The sequence below is a fragment of the Mercenaria mercenaria genome, chromosome 13 (assembly GCF_021730395.1).
Source record: "Mercenaria mercenaria strain notata chromosome 13, MADL_Memer_1, whole genome shotgun sequence".
NCBI lineage: Eukaryota > Metazoa > Mollusca > Bivalvia > Venerida > Veneridae > Mercenaria > Mercenaria mercenaria.
The window spans coordinates 46,637,537-46,661,389 of record NC_069373.1 but is presented as its reverse complement, the minus strand read 5'-3'; the positions used below and the strand labels follow the sequence as shown (position 1 = coordinate 46,661,389).

The window sequence follows — 23,853 nt, the reverse complement described above, 5'->3', positions numbered from 1 at the left end:
GCAATATTGGAAAATAATACTTTACGTTTGACCCAGCTGGGTTCTGTATTACGTGACTTAAGAAATGTGATGTTCAGAATTAAGAAAACTGTAATTTTATGACATGAAATAATCCGATTATAGAAAACTTATATGAAAATTTGATAACAATGTCGCATAAAAAGTTGAATGAAATTTTTGCTGTATTTTCTGTAGAAAATGCAGTTTACACAGTTTCTATACAATTCTTGCAAATTCTTTAAATTTCATTGAAATTTAATCATCTCTGACATTTCTGTTCCAATTTAAGCAGTTTGATTAAAAAAAAAAACAACCTGCTACCATATTCACCAATCTTTGAGATGATCTTCCTGTTAGATTAGTTTCCTTTAATACTTAAAAATCAGTACACTGGTAGTGTTTTGTAGGCTTATAAAACTTTAGTTCAATGACCAGAATTGAATTTTATTGAGAAAAACTCCCTAGTGCACAGATCAGACCATACTAGATGTAGAGTAAGCAGGACACCTCAGCGCAGCAAAGTCGTAACTTGCAATTATTATAAGTTACGACTTTGTTGCGCTGAGGTGAGTCTGGTACAATTCAGTCGTTGGGGTAATTTTATTTTTGATTTATTTCTTGTTTATTTGTACATTTTTTATCTATTTTGTGCAGGTATTTGCAGAAAGGTATGTTGACTGTAACCCGGACCAAGTAAAGAACTTCAAGAACCAAGAAACTGTGTTATTGCTCGCTTTTGCGATCATCATGCTGAACACGGACCTCCACAATGCCAGCATTAAACAAGAACGAAAAATGAAGTTGGAAGATTTTATCAAAAACCTTAGAGGTGAATATAATCTTGCTGCCTATAAAGGGACATTATTTGTAGCCTAGACCATTAGATCGAAAAGATTGATTAATAATATTTCACATTTTGTTTTCGCAGGAAAAATGCTTAAGTTACGGAACAGGTTTTAATTAAAATGCACATGATAATTTTTATGTGCTGTAAAGCCAGGTACCGGCTGCTGTAGAACAATGGATTGATGAATGCTGCCGGTAATAAACGGTAATGATTTAATATTGAAGCAGTTACCAAAAATAAGAGGAAGACAGCATTAGGTCGATTAAGTAAGAAGATGTAGTTTTATGTTTAATGAGTCAGTGTAGCCGAATGCAAATATATACGAAGTTGAAACAGAAAGCTATGACTAATGCCAGCTCTAAAAGCCGTTTTTACGGGGTAAACAAAAATGTTGCACTGCATGAAAATTGAAGGAGAAAATAAATCAAACGCATTACAAACATATGTTATAATGCTTAAAGTAGTAGGCGTTACGAATGAAAAATGGGTAACGCTGAACTGAACATCACGGACAGGATCAAGATCGGAGCTTGTTATGGTGCTGGAAATCTCGTTATCTTATCATGATACGAAAAAGTATGCGAGTTTTATATTGCTTCCAATTATGATAGCTTTTTTTTTCCTAATTGACCGTTGAAATTTGGCAGTAGATATACATGTAGGGCTATTATTTTGAGTGACATCGCGTTGCATTGTTCGTCTGAACCCCCCAGGAAAGTTCTGAAAATTAGAAAAACAGGACAAAAAACATATGCCTTGTTGAAAAAATGCTGCCAAGGTGAAAGTATGTAAGACACATGCATTCATTTAAATAAAGAACCTTGAAATGCCATAAGCTTGGTAATACCATCTCCAGTTGAAATGCCATCAATTTTTTTATAAATAGTAATAGGGAACTTGAGAACTTACATTGAAAGCATATGCTGTAAAATCATTTAATTGGGCATGGAATTTTGTGGTTTTGGTCAAAACGGCAATTTCGTGGGGATATGAATTCGTGGATTTCAACTTTTGAACATTAAATGAATAGAAATTTTATTTATTCGTTAGGATTAAATTTCGTGGACTGACTCAACCACGAAATCCACGAAAATTAGTCCCCCACGAATATTAATGATTTCTCAGTATTGCATGTTATTGGTATGCATAAAAATATGTTTTATCAACAAGATGTAACACTTTCTTTTCATTTTAGTACACCTGTTCTGCCAAACAATATTTTTACCTGTTAAAAAAGGAATTTTTGGCTCAAAACATCGAAAATAGTAATATAATTTGTGTGATCTGTTAGATTTAGCAAAAGATTAGGTTCTTATTGGTTAATTTGGCTTCTTTTCAGAGAAAACACCTTCATTCCCTGCTGTTTATTTTATTTTGATCTAACGATAAAAGAGCCTTCATCTTCAGGTGAAAATGAAAGTTCTAGGATGAAAAAATAAAAACATTATTTTCTAGAGGCCAAGATAGTAAAAAAAAAAAAGATTATGAAAAACTGTGATTTTCAACATCTGCTCAATACCGAAGGGAGATAAATGATAAATATAGAAACCTGTTTATGCAAAATTGATGACATTGTAATGTATTTTAAGATTTGAGAAAAATAAATAGCTTCTTCATTAAATTCTGTTTTGAAATTTATTCTCTTAAATATTACAATATTGCATAACTGAGAAGTGTCAAAGAATACTCCATTTTAGTAAATAAAGAAGTAGTTCAGAATACATGACTGATACAAAAATCCCTAATCTCAAAAGCAAAAAAAGATGAAACATGTCAACTTAGGTAGATAAGGATAGTTCAGAAAACACAAAAACTAAGAAAAAATAGGTCCCTCTGGAACAAAACATTACATCTTTTACTGCACCAGGAATTGTGAAGGGAAAACTAAATTGAAACTTAATGACAGATGTGGTTTTTGGTTCAGGGCCGAAGGAATTAGGTTTCTAATGAAGTGTTGCATGGCGGTATATAATCTGCCAGCTGCACGTAACAGATGTAAATATCACCTGCAAAAACTGGTACATTCGTACTTAATGTCAATATTAAAGCTTCCGATTAGGTACTTACCATTTCGCGGTAATTTTACTGGCACTTAAAAACAAGGATAAAGTTCATACACTGCGGAGAATTAAGTTTCACTATGAACCTATACATTACTTACACACTTTAACCCCTTTTTGGATATGATTTCAAAAATGGTGTTGAGATGCTAGTCTTGGCTAATATGATCCATTTTTTTTATTGGGCACGCCTAATTTGTGATACATTAAGTACACTTCATGAAATTTTGTAAGCTGAGATGTCATTGTAGTATTTACTATTCTGATAAAAAAAAAAGGTAGCTTTGGAGAGAAAAAAAGATCTATGTTCATCATTGTGTATAATATACTGAGTAAACCCTGTAATAAAAAAAAAGTAGACTGAAATAAAGGGTATTTGCTATACAAAGATGGTCACTCTGTAGAGGTTATTTTATGTAGAAAGCAGAAATGCTTTTGTAGGGAGGTAACTGTACTTTGAGGGTATGGGTTAAAGAGTGGTATGCATACTATCTCTTGAATATTTTATAATGAGGAAAGTTCTACTCTATTTTCAGGAATTGATGATGATGAAGACGTTGACCGTGATTTATTAACTGGTATCTATGAGCGGGTAAAGGCACAGGAATTCCGACCAGGAGTTGATCATGTGACCCAGGTCATGAAGGTTGAACAAACTATTGTTGGGAACAGAAAACCTGTAAGTTCTTTATGAATATTTTCAGTTTCTGTTATTTTATTTGGGCTTACCTTATAATGAAAGGTTGTTACATACTGATTTTCTCTCAAGTCCGTTTGCTTTGGACAAAATTAGTTTGAGAATTATATGAGTGTCTCAGCAGGGTTTTGAATCGAGACATCATTTGAGCAGCTGATTACCAAGGTAGTATACTTGTATAAATATTTGCATAATTATGTTAAGTGAAGTTGGTTTTCATATGTTTATGTATTTTGGAGAGAAAAAAAGTTGTTACAATTGATAAAATATTTCCATTGTGACAGTATTACAACTGTTAAATGTCTATATTGATAATCACAATTTGAGGTGTTAATATTTCAGGCCCTGGCACTACCTCATCGTAGACTGGTGTGTTACTGTCGATTGTACCAGGTCCATGACCCAAACAAGAAAGAAAAGATTGGGCTCCATCAAAGAGAAGTCTTTCTCTTCAATGATCTTTTACTGGTAAGTGTTACATATTTACAACATGGTTTGCAGAAAAAGAAGAGAAAAATTCTCAATGGATTAAATTAAAACTGATTTATTTGAGTGTTTTGCTGGAAACAATAAAACATTTTTGAGTGTGCTTATTGGAGCTGTGGCTAGTATGTATAAAAGGAAAAGTTGTGACTTGCATCAGTACCATTCATGCTGCAAGGCCAATACCTTTGGCACCTTACCACCAAGTGCCACGCAGTAACATCTGAACAGTATCTTCCCTTGCATTGCAAGTGCTAGGAGTACAATCCACCTACTGAAAATTTGAAAAATGTTACGCAAAACGCACAAAATATATGGGTGTAGAATGATATTAAAGTTTATTTCATTATTTAAATTCAGGAACTCAGATGACACTTATTCACATGTTTAAATGGTTATAGCTGTCATGTGAGAGTTATTGTTCACAAGAACATAAATACAGTACTTATCATGTCACAAGAACACATGCAGTGCACACACAATGCAAATATTTTAAGGTTTATGCGCCAGAATGGTTAAGAAGTTTATAAATTAACATAAATCCACTAAAATGTTGTTATGCATGGCGTAAATGTTTCTATTTCATAATAATTATCTCTTGATAAGAAACATCAGTATCGGTGTGTATTTTATTACTTGAATACCTGAAAATTTATGGGGTATTCAATTTTATACTTGCTTATTTTTGCCTACTTTTGGAGAAAGTTTGTAATTTTGAATCCCTTATCCTTGCTTGTTAACTGGGGGTCAGGTTTTAAATATGGGTTCCAAGGTAATGAAACTTTAGTTTGGAGACCAGTCTTATGACTGCTGCATTGCCATTGGTCAGTTTGAGAGTTCAAAATCAGCCAATCAGATGTCAAAATTTTTAGACTGGTCTCAAAAATTTTGTTTTACAACCTTGGATCCTAGTTTGAACCACAACTGTTGGTTTGAGTGGCAAACAAATGAGCCGTACCATGAGAAAACCAACATAGTGCATTTGCGACCAGCTTGGATCTAGACCAGCCTGCACATCCGTGCAGTCTGGTCAGGATCCATGCTGTTCGCTTTCAAAGCCTATTACTATTAGAGAAACCGTTAGCAAACAGCATGGATCCTGACCAGACTGCGTGGATGCGCAGGCTTCAAGGCTGATTCTTTTGTTTGAAACATTAGATATTAAATTTACTTGTGATAATTATATTTCAGGTGACGAAGATCTTCAGTAAGAAGAAGACCGGTATAACATATTCCTTCAAACAGTCATTCTCATTGTGTGATATGCAAGTTTACCTCTTTGAAACACCTCGTAAGTTTGGATTATGTATCACTGTTACATAAGAAATCAGTTTGCATGAGTTTCTTGTGCAAGACATCTTAACTGGACCTTTTCATTAGTGGTAAAGTTGGCTGATTTCCAGTCACTTGTTCCTAACTGCACCTGTGGGTTTCTAACCCTGTGAGGAATTTAAAATTCTTTTATCTGTCAGTGGTTCTACTGAGGTGCTTGCCCATGCCAGAAATAGTACCCTGATGAGCTCCTGGAAAGTTGCCATCATGACCTAAATTGTTTGGGCGTGATTTAAGACCCAACAAAAATAAAAAAGTAAACTCGTTTTTGAATGACCGCATATTATGTTTTCAGATTATGCCTTTGGTGTGCGACTGGTCAACAACTTAGATGGGAAAGTTCACATAACCTTTAATGCAAGAAATGATCATGACAGGCAGAAGTTTGTGGAAGATTTAAAAGAAGCTATTTTAGAAGTAAGTGATTTAATAAACTTTTCATTTAAAATTCTTAATATTATTATACTATACTTTTGAATATTTTGGACATGGCCAGTCATTACATGCACCGACTACTGGAAGGTGAAAAAATTGAAAGTGTCAAAATAAGATGAGGTTTAATAGCTTACTGTAAAATACAGATAAGATTGGGTATTGAGCATAAATAAAACAGCAAGTTTTATGGTAAAATTACACAGAATTGGACTGTGTTAAAATACAAAAGTGTTGTAGCATTACCGGTACATAATGAAAGGAGATTAGGTTGTTTAAGATCTACAGAGAAGAGGATTTTAATTTTTTTAAGACTATAATCCAGTTGATCGCATTGATAGATAATTATATTTAGATTACAAACATTGTTAGTGACACACAGTTACTATAAGCTGCACAAAAACTGGAATAACTCTGTGTTCAAACCATTTTTTCAAGAGTCCTATTTGCTACTTTCTTTGTTGCTTTAATATTTTACCTTTAGGCTGCTTTCGGCAAGTGATTCTGCTTTTGCGGCCAGTGCAGACCAAGATCAGCCTGCACATTCATGTCGTGTGCATGTTACATTGTCAATCTGGCTTATGTTACAAGTGACTTTTTTAAGGAGTTTTTTTTTTTCTCTTGTTTTTTGAGAACCAGTGCTAGTTAAAAATTCATGAATTCTTATTTTGCTATGTTATCGACAGAAACATTATTATTTTGATATATGTTTGAAAATAGACTTTAAGAGTCAGCTCTGATAAAAAATGTTTTTATTTTTCACAGTGTAATGGCATGGAAACATTACGTATAGATGAGCAACAGCGAAACAACCAAGTACATACTCCACTAGATCGCCACTATTCCAATGATGACACACGGATCAACATGTACGACTACATGAAGACATCGGACCCTAACTCTAATAGGTTGTCTGCCCCTGATTACAGTGGCTTGAAGCAGTCGTTTCCCTTGTCAAATTCTCTCACTGACCTTTGTGGAGGTATGCATGTTGCATGATACATATCTCATAAACTCATCAAAATCTGCTTCCTGCTTAGTGCAATAGATATATAGAAACTATTCTAGAGTTTTATTTGGTGAAAATGCATCACAGAACTTTCTGGGTATCAGAATTTTTTCAAGACTGTACCGGTATTGTTTAGATGGATAAGTCTCAGATCACAGAGTTGTCTGCATTTTGGGTAAAAGGGTGTCTTTCTGCTTAGTACAGTGTACATATACTGTGAAATTGCTTTTAAAAAAGGAGATTTTTTGTTGGCAAAAATATACAATATTGTCTGCTGAAAAGGTGTTTCCGGTTTTCTGCTTATACTTAAATACCGAACTAATTTAAAAAACATTGCATGCTGTATAATATACAAGAAACTTTTTTTTTTTACTTTAAAGAATAATATATTTTCAGTTGAGTCATTAAAGTATAGTGGAACTTCGATATTGCTATGTTAAAACAGTGGGAGGTGACATTGAGTTGGTTCAGTCTTTACGGATAAAAGTTCTGAAGAAAAGTCAATATTTGGTTAATATAAATTGTCAGACTTTTACCTGTTGGAAACTTGGAAGATCCTAAGTGCAGATTTTGATGTGTTACAAGTTTTCTTTTCATTACTTTTCGTTATGCAAAACTGGTTTCTATGATGTAAGGGAGGTAACTTCTTGTGATTATTTCTGTAATGTCTGATAAGGAAAAAAAAACACTGGAATATGCAATGATTATATTCCCTTCCCAACTATTTTAAGTTAAGATAAAATAAAATAATTTCTTCCAAACATGATTGAATTGATGTCATTTTCAAGAGGAAAATATGACCTCTAAAACTTTTCATCATTTTTCTGAGCAAACATGTTAATACATCAACAATGGACTCGAAGCTAAACATAAACATTGTTTCACAATGAGGATTCAGAACAAAGATTAACCTTTACCCTGCTAAAATTCTAAAATAGACTGGTCCATCATTCATTTTGGGCAGTTCCATTTACTATTTGAAGGGGTGTGTTCTCTGAAAATTTACTGACTGAAAAGCGAACAGTGCAGACCATGATCTTGGTCTGCACTGGTCGCAAGGGCAAAACCGCTTGCCCCAGCAGGCTAAAGGTTGTTAAAGTATGATAGTTTTCATGCTTGGGTGATGAAAAGTCTTTGTGGTTTATTTTCTGTGTAAATCTCTTAATCTACCAGTACAACCAGTTAGTATTGTTAGCTGATGTTATTTATCTATGACTTATTTCAGTGAACGTTTAAAACTGTTGTGAAGTATACATTTATTTTATAGTTATCCCGACTTTGGTGTTGTCATTTCTGTTCTGTTTATATTTTCAATCCAAACACTGTGGCAAAAAAACCTTTAGCGGTGTCCCTAGATTTAGTCTTTATTTTTACACGATGGTATTACACATAAAAACCCAACCTCATAGTATTACGCACACACTTTAGTGATGATAAGTAAAGTTTTATAGGTAAATGAAGTATCACATGATACAGTCTATATTTCAATATTTGTTCATAAAATTTTAGTTTGATAAAACTATTTTTGTCTATCATCTTACATTATAATATAGGTTACAGACCTTAAAAGTACTATTAACTGCCAATTTTAAGGTCAAAATTTGAATCTGCTGTGCCATTATTCACTAAAAGGAAGATGATATCTGGCATTTTTGTTACAATTTTGAAGGCTTTTTTAAATTATTTTGTTCAAAGATTTTGTTGCTGTTAATTTTTCCTTTGAATTGCTTTGATTTATTTGACCATATTATACACAGAGCAACCCCAAAATGGTGAAGATTCTGGTTTATTTTCTTATCTCATACGATCGAAACCTGATATTTTTGGTCAGTGTTATTTAACAACAAGACTTCAGGGCTTTGAAAAAAGAACAGAATAAAAAACAGTCAGAAACAAGAGATTTAAGTTGTAAAAAAAGTTAAAGTCATGTTACTTCATTGGCAAAATTATTATAAATAAAAGCTGCAATTATGGTACAATGTAAATTGAAGGCACTGTTCATATTAGGGCCACATTTTGAATGCAAATTCATTTAAAAGATAAATGGAGTGTTTAAGAAGTTGGTTGAAATTATGGAAATACCTTTAAGTCAGCTTTTAAATACGACAGAAAATTGTCAATAATTATTCAATATTTTCCAGTTAAAAAGGAAGAAACTAAACATGTTAAAGTGACGGAAAGATTTAAACTGGTCTTATATTCTGTATACGCAATTACCATACAGCATTGGTTAAAAAGAATTAAATTAAAAATTATTTTTTTTTTATGAAATATCAGTGGTCAGTTTCATGAAAATATGATGTCATGACTAAACTAAAGATATTTTCAGCATATGTCCAGAGTGTTTAAAATTGTCTTAGATTATTGAGTGTTTTCCTTTGTTTATGTTTTGTTGTTTTTGGTATTTCAGCTCAGGCAATGCGTCGAGGTAGCAGTGGTGGTTCACTTGACAGTGGCGTTGTAAGTTTACTTTGAAATACTTAGTTCTAGCTTCATACTGTCAATTCATTTTATTTCTTTGTCACAGAAATTTGTAGTTTTGGTGAAATGGCTCTTTCAAGGGAACATACAAATTTTGAACATTAATGTGATTTTTTCTTGTTGAGATTTAATTTTGTTGATTCACTTAACCTGCTAAATTTCTATAACAAACATGTCCATCTTTCAATTTGGACAGAATTATTAACTGTTAAAAGAGGTGCTTACCAAAAAGATACTGACTGAATGGCGAACAGTGTAGGTCATGATCTACTCTAGTTGCAAAGTTAACCGTAGAATCCACAAAAGTTTGTGCTGAACAAATATTATAATGATTCGCCAGTAAATTAGAAATAATTGCGAGCATTATTTTTACAGTCTGAGCAATAGAAATGATTTTCTTGATTAATTACCCTTCATGTTAATATGGTAAACAGATACAAAAACAATTTTTTGAACTATGTAAAGCGCCTTTGAACATGAAATTGATCATGAAAAGGGCGCTATATAAAACTGGTATAATAATAATAATAAAAGTTTATTTTGCACCTTAGAGAACACTTTATCTGTAATAATAAGAGTTCTTTTTAAATATTGTTGAAAATTAGACTTTTGATTACATGTATATCTTACTGTATTACAGCATTCTGGTAGTACAGGAAGTGCCAACAGTACCGAGATATCGTTTGGCAGCCAGAGTAGTCAGTCAAGTCTGATGAAGGGGCTCGCACTCACGGCACCAACCATGGCCACAACATCAAAACTGGCAATGCCTGGACCTGCTCGTAGCAAACCCAGCTCATCTAATCTGAAACGACCAGTGCCAGAGGGTACCGAGGTCTGAACTGAACGGATTATACAGAATGCATAGAACTGATGTCGTATTTAGATTCTGAACACTGAGCTGAGGTGTTTAGATTCTGAACACTGAGTTGAAGTAATGTTTAAATTCTGAATACTGAGGGGAGGTCGTATGTAGATTAATATGCACATAGAAGTAGGGTCGTGTTTAGATTCTGAAGTTGGTATATAAAAATGACACATTAGGGTCAAATATAGTGTGCAAAATGCAAGTACTAAGCTGTTTGTTACAAACATTCATGTATTTATCTATGGCATTGTGGATGTTTGCTCTTTATACAAACATACAAGTATTTATCTGCGACATTGTGGCCGCCTGCACGTGAAGAATCGATGGGTAACATCAGAGATGGCATGTTTTTCAGGGAGACACATGGGAACTCGGTTTCAAAGACCAGAATCTGCATATTGGAATATAATGGCTAACATAAAACAGTGTAATTATTCTGTTGAAATAACTTACGTGTTAAAATTAATAATTGGAGTTAACAATTAATAGTGATGCCCAGAGAATTAATATCTGGTGACAGTCATTGGATTTAAAATGCATGTGTAAAGTTAGTAGGCCTTTAATGACAGTCGGTAATTACAGTTTGATGATGTTTTCTCTGTTCGTGATTTCTGCATTCTCCTGTTGTCAGGGAAACCATTGGGTGTATGAGTTTCATTTATGACAGAAGAATGCTGAAATAACAGATGATAATAATAAACTACACAGAAATTGTCAATTGTCCACTACTTTGAAGAAGGTCATTATTTATATGTGACAAAACATCCCTCAGACATAATTATAAAAGTCAAAATTACAATTACAATTCCAAAACTGATCAGTTTGATAATATTTATGTTGTGCTGTTTCTACTGGAAACAAGATTGAATTACACAGTACAAGAGTACAGTTTGGGTAACAGTTCATATTTATGCCATAGGAGGCATTGTATAAGAAGTAGTGTGCTCATATGCACAAGTGTTACCTCATTGATCACACTGTGCATGCGCTTATAATAATCAAAATCTGATTAAAGTAGAACTTTGCAGCAGACGACTAGACCCTGTTGTCTTACTGATGATTGGAATTTTTAATTGTTCTACAGAAAAAAATCTTTTCCAAATATTCTAATGTAAGATCTGAGAGAACAATCTGTATTTAACTTGAAACTGTGCATATAAATCAATGCCTATTTAACACATGTAACATTAATATATATCTGTCTAATTATCCTAGATAATTTTAAGATTTGTGCCAAAATGCTGGACATTTTTTTTTGCAAATCCTGTTCTTATTGTATTTGTAATGTTGTATATGCATTATATCAAATGTGTAAAGAAATCCTGAATATTGTGTCCAGTTATATGATAGCGTAACAACACACAAGCAACGTCACTGATGTATTTCTGATATGAGCAATTATGTAATCTACTTAAGAATAGAATATACATGTATCTTCAGCCACCATATCAAATGCACAATTTTTACAATATATTGGATACTACATACTTTTTTCTTATATATATTTTTTTCAACAATTATACAATATTTCTAACAACTGGTTCATTGTGCTGGAGAAAAATAAACATGTACAGATGGTTTGTTTACTAGAATGTAGGCAGTTCATTTTGATACAACTCTAGTGTTTTTCCTAACATCCATACAATTATATTAAAATTGCAAGAAATGTGAAATTTACAATCATGGAAAAAATGGAAACAGATTGGTTCATTTGCATATACATTAAAAGAAAGGTATATATGAACGAAAAGAGGAACTCGAGTAATTATGCATCAAAAAGAACTATTCTGTGTAAGTTTGTTAAAAAAATTGGTTCACATTTTGCATTTATTCTCTTTCTGTAGAAGTGTGTTATAAAATACTTAATGTAAGGAAATGTAATAATTGTGTTTGTAATGGCATATTTTTTTGTAACAATAGCCCAGTACTTTTTCCATTGTATTATTTAACAGCATATTGTTGTTGGTCACTAAGTGATAAATTTCTGTTTGAATTTGCCACTGTTGCAGTGAAGTTTTTGACAATGTTAACATAGACTGCCAAATGGTTTCTGAACAAAGCCAGATTGTTTTTCACTGTCACTTTTCCGTCATGTAGACATCAACTCATCCTCACCACAACACAATTTACATTACTAACACCAATTAGGACCAAATTCCATGTACATTGTATATTTCTGTGTAAATATATGTCTCACTAATATTTAATATAAATTGTGTACAAAACAAAAAAACTATGTGCAATCAATTGTATATATTTATTTGTGAATCACCTTGTAAGGTATACAGCTTATTGGGTCACCTTGACTTGCCAGGATATTGGGCATGTGTACATTTTTATCTTGATATATTTACATCTCTAAAGCTTGAGCTGTTCATGAAACAAAGCATTGTTAGTGTAACATTAGTCAGATTGAAATTAGCTTGAAAACTGAAATGAGCCGCACCATGAGAAAACCAACATTGCGCATTTGCGACCAGCATGGATCCAGACCAGCCTGCACATCTGCACAGTCTGGTCAGTATCCATGCTGTTCACTTTCAAAGCCTATTGAAATTAGAGAAACTGTTAGCGAACAGCATGGATCCTGACCAGACTGCGCAGATGCGCAGGCTGGTCTGGATCCATGCTGGTCACAAAGCCACTATGTTGGTTTTCTCATGGTGTGGCTCAAATAGTTCTGCAGATTTGTTCTTATATTTGCTTTAAAGTGTAAAGTTTCTACATTAGAAACTACACCTTGCAGATTTTAACAGTTCTAAAACTATAAGAAAGGACACAAAGACGAGAAATGAAAGGTATTCCTAAACACAATTTAAGATGAGAAATGTAACAACAGTTGGTAATTTCTGTTCGATATCATATTTTTCTCGTGCTATTTTAGCATTGATCAGAGTGTAATTTAGCTATGTTGAGCACATGGCTTTAGGTTCCAGCTGGAAAGTTCCGAAATAGAATACCAAATGGGATGGGAATTTCCCGTTGTACAGGTGTACTAAGAACTCCATAACACAGCATGGATATGTATGTAGAACAGTTATTACTGGCCGAGTGTTTTAAGTTTTATTTGAAATCATTACATATGCAGTTTTAATTACATATTGATGTATATTGTGTAACCCAATGAGCTGTATGTCCTACGTGGTGTTGTTGTTGATGTGTTATTGCAGTAGTTATCATTTATACTGTGTCTACATTTATTAACTGTTGCTGGTCTAGTATTGACTTTTTAAGTGTAAAGTAGCGCCATTTTTTTTTCTTTTTTTGTGTGTGATACAAATGTGTAATCTTAGATGTACATACAAAAATCATTTTACACATTTTACCGTTTTCAACTCTAGTTGAAGACTTTAATTGTAAAAGTATCTGTTTTAAAGAGACGGATCAATAAATTATGAAAGATGAAATATTTGTTTGTTATTTTGAAGAATGTTACAGTTCTTAAACCCCATCGCATTGCTGTTTCCACGTAGGAAATACCCACATTTTGTAGGAGGCCAAGCTTATTGCTACACTGAATTAATATAAAATAAAGACATACTACACAATTCTATATTTAACTTTCTCTGGGTAGATGCATAAGTAATACAAAAGCTGTGCAATATTAGCACATTAGTTGCTGAAAATATCTTGTTAAATTGTAAGAGGGGGATGATTCGTTCGTTGTCATGCCGATGGAACTTCAATGATTTTAAACTATGCTAACAGCATGAGACGATGTTTTTGTGCATATCCTGTGCAACATGCACCACAGCAATAACTGCCAATATTCAAAATCATAGCATACGATTTTTACAATAATCGCAATATTGACATTCGCTAACTCTGCAATGTCTTTAATCACAATCTTGGCAAACTGTGACAATATTCTCAATCTTAGCATACTATGACAATAATTGTAATCAATTTCATAAAGTATTAAAGGTCACCTTAAAATGATTGCAAAGACGCATATTTTATTTCCATAAAAACATTTTGTAAAATTATGAAAATGGAAATTAAATTTTACAATTTTTGCTAAAGAATTTCCATTGAAAATTTGAAAGATCCCACAGCCATCCCTGGAAACCTTAATTATGATATATAACATATTTAAGTAGCTCGCAACTGACGAAAAGTCCGGATTTTGTGGATCAAACAGTAGATAAGAGACATGGACCTAACATAAGTAACTTTTACATTTTGCTCTATAAGACAATACATATGTCATGCCGGGTAACAGTGTTTTTCTATGGAAATGGGACATTTTAAATTTTCCAATGGCAAATGTACATTTTTGCCCATGGCAAACGTTTGCCATGGGAAAAATGTAAATTTGCCTTGGGAAACGTACATATTTCAATTAGCAAATGTACATTTTTTCCCATGGCAAATATACATGTTTCCTAAGGCAAATGTAAATACTGAAATTGGAAGGAACGAAAACACACCTAATATAGTCCCAAAGACATGGTTTTTCATATCTATGAAAGACCCACGCAGCGTTTGGTAGAATTTTGTTTTCAACATTAAAAACGTCTTCAACATGTTCCAGTTTACTTTCATCCCTTCGTCCAAAGCTACGTGAGGAGTGAAAAATACTTCCGCATTTCGACCGGCACATTGAACTGTCAATTCTCTATCTATTTGTAGGAATGTTATGCTCAGAAACAACAGCCTAGAGAACAGCGTAAGACGTTCACAAATTTCAAAATAAATTTGTCATATACACTGCAAAATATATATGAACCAGAACTGGTACACCGCCAAAAGCTGTCATAATGCTTTGTCTAGTCAGCAAAACTCGTCAGCCCAGCAAAAATTGCAGAATGCAAGCCCTGAAACATGGCTTTTGGAGAGACGCGTTCTGACTGTCTGTCATATATTACCATACATTAACCCGGTCTGTAGCGTCACAAATCATATTTACATGTTTAATGATCATAGGTAGTTAAATTGAACTCCATTTACATATGTACAGTCGTTAATGATTTGTCGTTTGCTGTAACATGAAGTTTTTTGTGTTTTAAAAGGTGTGTTCTCTCTTAAAATCATAAGTAACTTCAACCTTTTTTTTTAAAACATGACATTAAGTTAACTGTTTTCTACACACGAACAATTTTCATTACTTTCAAATTCCTTCATGCTATTAGCCCACGTCCAATGTATCTCAACTCCGTGGTCGCTTTGCAGCTGGCTTACGGACGGTCGGTGGTTCTACCAAGGGCTCTACAAAGCCAATGCCTAGCGATTATTGAATGATTTGCAAGAAGGCCTAATGCTCTACGTAAAAATAGCATTCAATTCTTACATTTACATTTTGTACAACAGCTTGCTTAAAAGTAAGCGGATTGCTTGCTATGACTATCAGAAAATCAAATTATATGTCAGAACATCAATCTTTTAAACATTTAAATAGAACAGCCAAAATGACCTGTCTACGTTCAATTGTTATTCGCCTTCCAATAAAAATAAGAGTTCCTGATTTTTATTTCAAATCATGTTAAATCAGTGAACAATCATATAGTTGTGGCTATGTCGATTCAATTTTGAACAGTATCGTCAGAATTTTTTTTCCCAATGATGCCATTTTATGTAAATGATGTCTAATTGCGCGCGCAATCTCGCGGAAAGGACAGTCCTTGATATTGTAACGCCACTGTTGATTATATGAAAATAAACCTTCTTTGCTTTCGATAAAAATTATATAGTGAATGGAAATGTTCGAACATGCTATTCCTTTCGGACCGTTGTCTTGTTTTGTTCAAAGATACTGCCGAAGCACACCTTCGTTGGTAACATAAAGAACATTCCGTAGTTGACAAACTTACATTACGCTTCTTTATGTTTAGTATAAAGACCCAACACAACCAAGTGACGTCCCACCGCAACAAAAACTTCATGAAATACAGATACTACAAGATGACAGATGGAAAACTTAGGCCCTTCCTGAAGTATGTTTTTACAACTTTATCTGCTAACGTAAGCTATTCAGTTAATATCTTTTCAGAACAGTTTTAAAACACAGATAAATAACAAAAAGTAACAAAGCGTGCTATAAATTTAATTAAATAAATCTGTGCATACTGCTACATTATTTCAATAAAATACACATTTTCTTGGCCTAATATATGCCACTGTCAATTCGTAACTAGATTCTCTGTATTTCTTATTTCTATGCAAATCATTTATGATAAACATGGTGGAAACACCACAGAACAAGAGCTGTCCGTAAGACAGCGCGCTCCACTATTCGGGGATTTGACAGTAAGATGAATATATGTCTCAATAAGAGACCTTTACTTTAAAAGGAAGATACACCAAGGGGCATAATTCTGTCAAGAACAAAAATTAGGGTTATTGAGATTGTTACAACACATGCAGATGATGATGGTTAAGATATATTTTGAGTTTCAAGTCATTATCTTACATAGTACCAAAGTTATGTCCAGTAAACGAAGTTTGTTAAAAAATTAAGTATAATAGGGGCATAATTTGGTCAAAAATACAAATCAGAGTTATGGGGATTGTTACCACACATGCAGATGATGATGATAAAGATACATTTTATGTTTCAAGTCTTTATCTTATATTGCATTAAAGTAATATCCAGAAAGCGAAGATTGCAATAAAGTTTAAATACAAAAGGGGCATAATTCTGTCAAAAATACAATTAGAGTTATGGGGTTTATAACCACACATGCAGACGAAGACTATAAAGAAATATTTTTAATTTCAAGTTATTATCTTTTAAAGTACCAAAGATATGTCTATAAGGAAGCTTTCGAAAAAAATTAACATGAAAATAATTCCAAGTATAACAACTTTGTGACCTTGACCTTGGGTATAATGGGCCCAGCCCCTACACATAGTTTGTTTGTATGCTGGACAATGTTTATGTGAACTTAAAGTAAGACATAAGCATTAGTAACAAAGATATGACAGAAAACCAAAGGTTGCCGAAAAACTTTAACCTTAAAAATAACCTAAGTGTAACACCTTCGTGACCTTGACCTTAGGTATAATGGGCTCAGCCCCTACACATTTATTGTTTGTATACTGGACAATGTTTATGTGAAGTTACTTAAGATATAAGCAATAGTAACAAAGATATGACAGAAAAACAAAGGTTGCCGAAAAACTTTAATCAAGAAGGGTCACGCCCCCCCCCACCCCCATTCTCCGAATAGGAATAGTGGAGCTAAAAATACTATAATTCAAAGTTATTTTCTCAAAAAGCTTTGCAAAACAAGAGAAAGGCTGGGTAAGGTAACAGTCCATGTGTTGCCTACAGAGCCTTGATAAAAGTTTATGGTCTGGGCAGCTAAAACACAATGGCAACATCACAGGTAATTCTGCAATCCATTACTAATGTATTCAGGAAACTAGAAAAAACTTATAGAATAGGCTTTATTTAAGCATCAATAGCAGTTACACAATATGTATATATTATTCTGCCAATTGAAAAAAATAACAAAATACTCGATTATCAAATGTTTATAAAACACCAACAATTAAGCAGGATTTTATATGATTGTCAATTTATCGCGACCGCAAAGGCATTGTCTGACACAAGACAATGATGAAATGTTATCCTTGCAACAATGTGAGCTTCAGTCTTCCCTCGACACTGTAAGAGAACGGAAGCATTTGTAAGACATGTACAATTTAACTCATAAATATATAGGAATATGCAGCCAAACTATTGATATGTATAAGAAAATTTACGCTTTAAATTAAAACCATTGTTGCCTATATATTAATTTTTATAAAAGAATGGAATGAATTTCTCTCAAATCATTAACTCTTTGCCCCGACAAATTTTTATCAAAGCGTTCTCAATGGTGACTTAATTCAACTAACTGTCTTTCAAGTAATTACAGACTAAGTACTCCCAGCTTCACCTTCAAAGTGTTACAACAGATGAATACACAAACCTCTATGTAAAAACTGATCTACCACGGTACCACAGTTCCACCTCTTGTTGCATGGAGAAACTTTCCAGTGTCCGCGTCACCAAGTTTTTCCATTGTTTCAAACATCGCCTTCAAGCTTTCCTCTGTCGATACAGCGGCGTTAGGTCCTCCCATCGACGTCCTGACCCAGCCAGGAGCAATAGACGCACACAGTATGCCATCAGCCTTCATGTCGATACTCCAACAGGTCATCATCATGTTTAATGCACACTACAAGAAACAGTTATAGCTAGTCGCAGAGAAAACAATCAAATTATTTGAAAAACAAAGCTAAAGTCCCATCCCAAACTGAATTACAGTAATTTAATAATTGATGGGTGGTATGCTTATACTCATGTAGACGAACTTTACTTATATAATAACAGAATAATTGTTGTATTTTATAAACTAGATCAAAGCTCATCTAAAAAGACGGCAATTCATTTAATTATTTAAAAAAAAACTTACAATTTCAAAGTAAAAATACCTTTGATGCTCTGTACGGATACATTCCACTGGATGCATTTTCTGATATTGAACCTTGACCGGATCCAACATTGATAATCGCAGCTTTGTTACAGGACATTGGATCACTTGGAGACCGACTTGCTGCCTGTTTCAAAAGGGGATGAAATGTCTGGAATGATACAGATGCATATATAATAAAACATCTTTAACCATAAATAAGACATTCTCAGTAGCCTGCAAAGCTAGTACATTTTTGTCTTATTTACGTTTTCTGACGTACTACATACCTTTGGCATTTACATCACATACCTACTTCTATGGTTTCTTGTACAAAATAACAAGTTAGCAAATTACACACGTCTGAATACTTAAATTTTTACCCCACTTATAACCCTAATGCGGTCAATTTTGAACAAACGCTATGTATCACTAACCTTTGCCATCATTAGAGGACCAATGCAGTTAACCTCATAATGTTTTCGCATGTCTTCCCTGGTCACGTCATGGAATCCCATCCGCTTGAGTATGCCAGCGTTGTTAACAAGTAAATTAAGCCCTTCATCTTGCACTGTTGACTGTACAACTTCCTTGGCTTTCTCTATTGAGTCTTGATTTTCTACGTCTGTAAACAAGGATAAAACGGCATCGAGGGAAATAAAGGTGTAATAGACAATAAATTAAAGATAATAAAGTATCAATCACTCACAAAAAGTTTTAAAAGGCAACAAAACAAAGATAAAGGCACGAAGTATATAAAATTATCAAGAGCATTAAAGGTACCAAAAGACAATAAAAAATAAAGACATCAAGGACAATAAGGTATCTATTACAATAACAGACAAAAACAACAAAGTGTATAAATAGGCGTAAAGGAAATAGGCATTAAACATTATATCAAATTTACTGTTCAATATCTGAGCTGACAATAACTTCTACTAGCTGGTGGAATATTTTTGTTTATACAATGTAGTTGTGATACAACAGATCTCAATACTTGATTTTCTGCAAAGAAATATAGTGTAAGATACCGATACAACGTAGGTCATACATGGCGGCTTTTCCAGCAAGTCCGGGCACTGTTTCAGGCATGGAAGCGCACCTGGGTAGAACCATCAATCTTGCGTGAGCCTACTATATGGGTTTCTCGCATTAGAATTCTACACCCTAGTAGTGTTTATCTATGTATTATTTATGTCCAGACCCTTGGTATTAAGGGATAAGTATTCAGACCCAAGACTGGGATGGTAAGTGAGGGTTAGAACCTACATAAGTGAGGGGCAAGTGATTCGAAGTCAATGACCTTAACCGCTCGGTCACAGAAACCCATGATTTTAAGTTTTAAACATCTGCACTTCTAAAGATAAGGAAGTAACATGTATAAATGGTATATTCACTGGTCCTTATCATTATGTTGTTCACAATTCCCGACTAGATTGTTTACAATTATCTATTTACATGTATATTTTTGTATGATAGGTTATATAAACTGCTCATTTTATCGTTTCTACATTATGTACACTGAAATACGAACCTAGCTCAATTACTTTCACAGCTGGATTGGTCTTTGCTATTTCGTCTAGATCCTAAAAAGTAACACATTATTACAGTAAGATATAATTCAGGAAACGTGTATACATGTTTAATTCGCAAAGCATACTGGTAACATATGAGAACATGCGTGCACTAGATGCTTTAAACAAATACGGATAGATATCAGATAATAGAATAAGCCATCCTGATAAAGCGAATGAGTGAGATATTAAAACGCCCCCGCCCCACCCTCTCCACCCCCACACCAGCACAACATAGAAGCTAAACTGTTCATGCATATCTTGCCTGTAATGGGTGATGTATCCCAAACTACAGAGCAATAAAATGAATTGCAAACATTCAAAAAATTAATTTACAGTTAAAGAAAGCTTCAGTTTACATTATTTTAAAATCACATTTTTCTTGTCTAAATTATGCTAACTGATTTACCGATTATCTAACATGCTATGATAAAAACTAACTTACCTCTGCACTTGCACGGTTTATACATGAGGCAAATATATGTTTTGGAGGGGTTGTCAGCTTAAGAAATGCTCGAACAAACTCGAGACCAATACCTTGGCTAGAACCGGTAATCAAAACTGACTTCGGTGACAACATTGTTTACACGAACTGGGTCAAAGGCGAATCTATTTCTATTCGTCCCTATAGAGATTCGTTCTATACTGAAAAGTGTGTCTAAAATGCATTACTGCAGGGTAAATTTAGGTTTAATTTAAATAGTTTATTTTACGTATTGGCTATATGTATTTACAGAAGAAGGCCCATGAAGGTGCATTTATGAATTAAAGCATTTTAATATATACATGAAGTGTTCGAAAAAGATAAAGACCGAATAAATTTAAGTATCGTGAGTTAAACACAGATTTCTACCGTACTTTATCTGTACAATTATTCAGATAATTTTGCTGTATTGCCACATTGCAAAGCGTCAACAATAAGAGCATATCAGATCACATTTTGTAATGTAGTAAAAACGTTCTTTTTGATGTAAATCTTAAAAACACTTCTGCTTACTGTCGATTTACTTATTGGTAGCTTGCTTGAAGTTAAGGGATTTACTAATTATCAGATTTTAGTCAAGTAATAGATTTGTTCAAAACTTTAATATCTAGTCATTTGCAATAACTTGTGTTCCCTGAGTGTTTAATACATGTTAGATTTTTTTACGATTTGATTTTCTTATCCTGGTTGCCCAACAGAGACAGTTATTTTAGCATATAAACTTTCTATGCCTTTGAAATGATACGTATATAAAACTAAATATTGTTTTATATTTGTAAATAATTTGCAAATATAATTACATATTTAGAAGAAAACCATTAGAAATGAGGTTATTAAACAATCATTAATATTATCTCTCTTTCCCTATCTTGTACAACAAAGACATTTGGACTGAATAAGTGAAAATGGAAGTTGTTCAAAAATTATCTATATGTTCATATTGTGAAAATATCACAATAACTGTCAAATGTGAATTGTAAAAGTAGAAATATATTGAAATCAAAAGAAACAGTCCGCTTTTAAGTACTGTCATATTAAAGGGAGTTATTCACAAAAAAGTCATTAAAGAATAATAAAACATACATGTCGGGATCTTACACTATGTAATGGGTTTGTTTGTTCCTTAAATAAGTCTAGATAACAGAATATACGAAAACTGAAAAAAGTCAAATGTGTTGCAGTTTAAAATTTCTAAATCTTAAATGTGACCTTTATTTTTGAGCCATGTGTATTAGTTTTTGGCGTCTCCCTAAAGCAAATATTTGCTGAAGATAATTCTAAAGATAAGACAGTGCCAGAGTGGTTATTGTTGAAGAATAGTTAAGACAGGACACAGAAATACATTCTTTTAGACAGGCATAACTTAAAATTTGCTCCTACAACATTTTGCATTATATCTGGAAACTTTTTCTCTTTTCTTTGAAGCAATAACAGTTTGCGGGATGTAGTTTTTGTCTGTTTTATTTGTCCTTTTATGTGACTACTGATAACGTTTAATTAATTTCAGATGTTTTTCACTGATTCAGTTACTCAGTTGAATTGGAAGCAGGAGTTTCATTAAAAATTGAATATTTAGATATCTTTAAGCTTCCTGCTCAAAAATATATGTCAAAAAGTACTTGAAGAAGCTCGAAAAGTTTGTGATATAGTCTCAAGAGAAAAAACACATCCCCAGAATCACTTATCCTGTAAAAGGTGTTGTTTGTGTGGTTCAGTTGGAATCCATATTGCAAAATACAGCTATTTTACTTGTACTTTAAGTGTTCAGGCTACAGTCACATTATGTAGGCATTCTGAAGATCAAATGATTGTCTATGGTACGATGTTTTGTTGGATAGAGCTGGAAAATTATTTCTCATTTTTACAAAATGTTTTCTGGATAGGTTCAGATATACCTAAATAGCTTTACAGCATTATGTACATGTTTTATAACTTATTTTCAGTGCTGGTAATAGTGACTTTGTAAGAAAAATGTTTATAATTCTAATATTTCAATGTTTAACTGTTTCATTAAGGTATTTTGGGCTTGGAAATGTTATTTTCATGTACAAGTAGTTTGACGGATAGTCTTAATTGTAAATAATGTGTTCTAAAAGATGTATTTAGGCTGTCCATGGTCTGAAATTGTGTAAGAATAACCTAAAAATGGCACACTAGGGATGCTTGACATCTATTTATTTGAGAGCAAAGTACTTCTCAAGGGTAAATTTAATTTTCTTTGCAAGATTATGCTTCCCCTTATTGAAAGTTGCAGTTATTTTTTGCAATTGATTATGTCTTTATTAGTAATAACACCTTTTATCTGTGGTCCTATGGCCAGAAACTGATGAAAACAACTGCAGTGGGGCTTTATTTTAAAGACCTGTAAGTCCTAAAATATTGTAATGATAGTGTAAATAGTGTGTAAGCTCTATATAAACATCAGCTAGTGTTTGTTTACAGTCCATTAAATGCCTAAGTCACTTTCAGTGATCCCCTAGGATGAAAAAGTGTGTTGACAATGACAAAATCACTGTTTTAGTAATGGGTGGGGTATAAAAACAGTACCCTGCTGCAGCATTCATGCTAAATATTAGATGTTAGTAGTGTTTGTTTGAAGGCGACTACATGCACTCAATACAGGTGTTTTTTTTATACATGTTGCATCAACATTGACTTCCTGTTGGTCATTTGAATAAGAAAATGCAATTTTATTTCATATTTTCAGTACAGTTGACATAAGACACTGTGACAGAAGGCTTGTTTTTTGGATGAGAGTGAGAAGAACACATTTCATTTGTTACTTTGGTAAGTGTGTGTTTACTTTAAAATTATAATAACTATAAGGCTTGTATATTTAATTTTTAATATCTCTTTAGGTCAGAGGTTGTTTTTACAAGCCGGCTTTGGATTGGTTGAAAGAAAGTGTAGGGAAACCCGTAATATTCAATGAGACGTAAGCTGATTGGATAAAATGTTATGTTTACAATCATAAGATTTGTGTCAAAATCAAGCAATATAATGTTTTCTGTGAAATTTGGAATATTTACTAGTGCCTGGCTGAATGGTTGACTTTACAATTCTGTATTTAGAATAATAGGTGTCAGTGGACATTTTGCCTGTAAATGCCATTCAAGAAAGGGGGTAGGTTTGTCTGATGAAATATTGTAAGAAAACGGATTGGATACGCCTATATAAACTTGCTATT

General features: G+C 33.2%; 2 protein-coding genes across 14 annotated transcripts in view; one reads left to right on the top strand and one right to left on the bottom strand.

Annotated features, from left to right (window-relative positions):
• LOC123530238 (IQ motif and SEC7 domain-containing protein 1-like) overlaps nt 1-13,616 on the top strand; it is a 155,349-nt gene extending 141,733 nt beyond the window's left edge. For 12 of the 13 annotated variants that reach the window (XM_045310994.2, XM_045311001.2, XM_045311002.2 and 9 more), the window contains exons 6-13: nt 655-829; nt 3,444-3,586; nt 3,947-4,072; nt 5,279-5,378; nt 5,715-5,836; nt 6,617-6,833; nt 9,271-9,320; nt 9,982-13,616. In XM_045310994.2, the coding sequence (XP_045166929.1) occupies nt 655-829; nt 3,444-3,586; nt 3,947-4,072; nt 5,279-5,378; nt 5,715-5,836; nt 6,617-6,833; nt 9,271-9,320; nt 9,982-10,182 (1,134 nt within the window). In that variant the 3' untranslated portion in view covers nt 10,183-13,616. The remainder of the gene's footprint in view (nt 1-654; nt 830-3,443; nt 3,587-3,946; nt 4,073-5,278; nt 5,379-5,714; nt 5,837-6,616; nt 6,834-9,270; nt 9,321-9,981) is intronic. The other variant, XM_053521724.1, reaches the window with a different exon arrangement.
• A 2,620-nt stretch (nt 13,617-16,236) lies between these two features.
• On the bottom strand, nt 16,237-20,806 carry LOC123529315 (C-factor-like). Its single transcript, XM_045309597.2, has 6 exons — nt 20,628-20,806; nt 20,143-20,194; nt 19,046-19,233; nt 18,631-18,780; nt 18,126-18,374; nt 16,237-17,818 (listed from the first exon to the last, which is right to left on the bottom strand). The coding sequence occupies exons 1-5, from the start codon at nt 20,760-20,762 to the stop codon at nt 18,144-18,146; spliced, it is 756 nt and encodes a 251-aa protein (XP_045165532.1). The 5' UTR covers nt 20,763-20,806; the 3' UTR covers nt 16,237-17,818; nt 18,126-18,143.
• Between the last annotated feature and the right edge of the window lie 3,047 nt (nt 20,807-23,853).

Excerpts from the sequence above, each read along its gene's own strand:
- LOC123529315 (XM_045309597.2), bottom strand. The coding sequence starts at position 20,762 with ATGTTGTCACCGAAGTCAGTTTTGATTACCGGTTCTAGCCAAGGTATT. Across the intron at positions 19,234-20,142 it reads TGTGAAAGTAATTGAGCTAG|ACGTAGAAAATCAAGACTCA; the intron begins GTTCGTATTTCA and ends CCTTGTTTACAG. Across the intron at positions 18,781-19,045 it reads GTCCTCTAATGATGGCAAAG|ACATTTCATCCCCTTTTGAA; the intron begins GTTAGTGATACA and ends GTATCATTCCAG.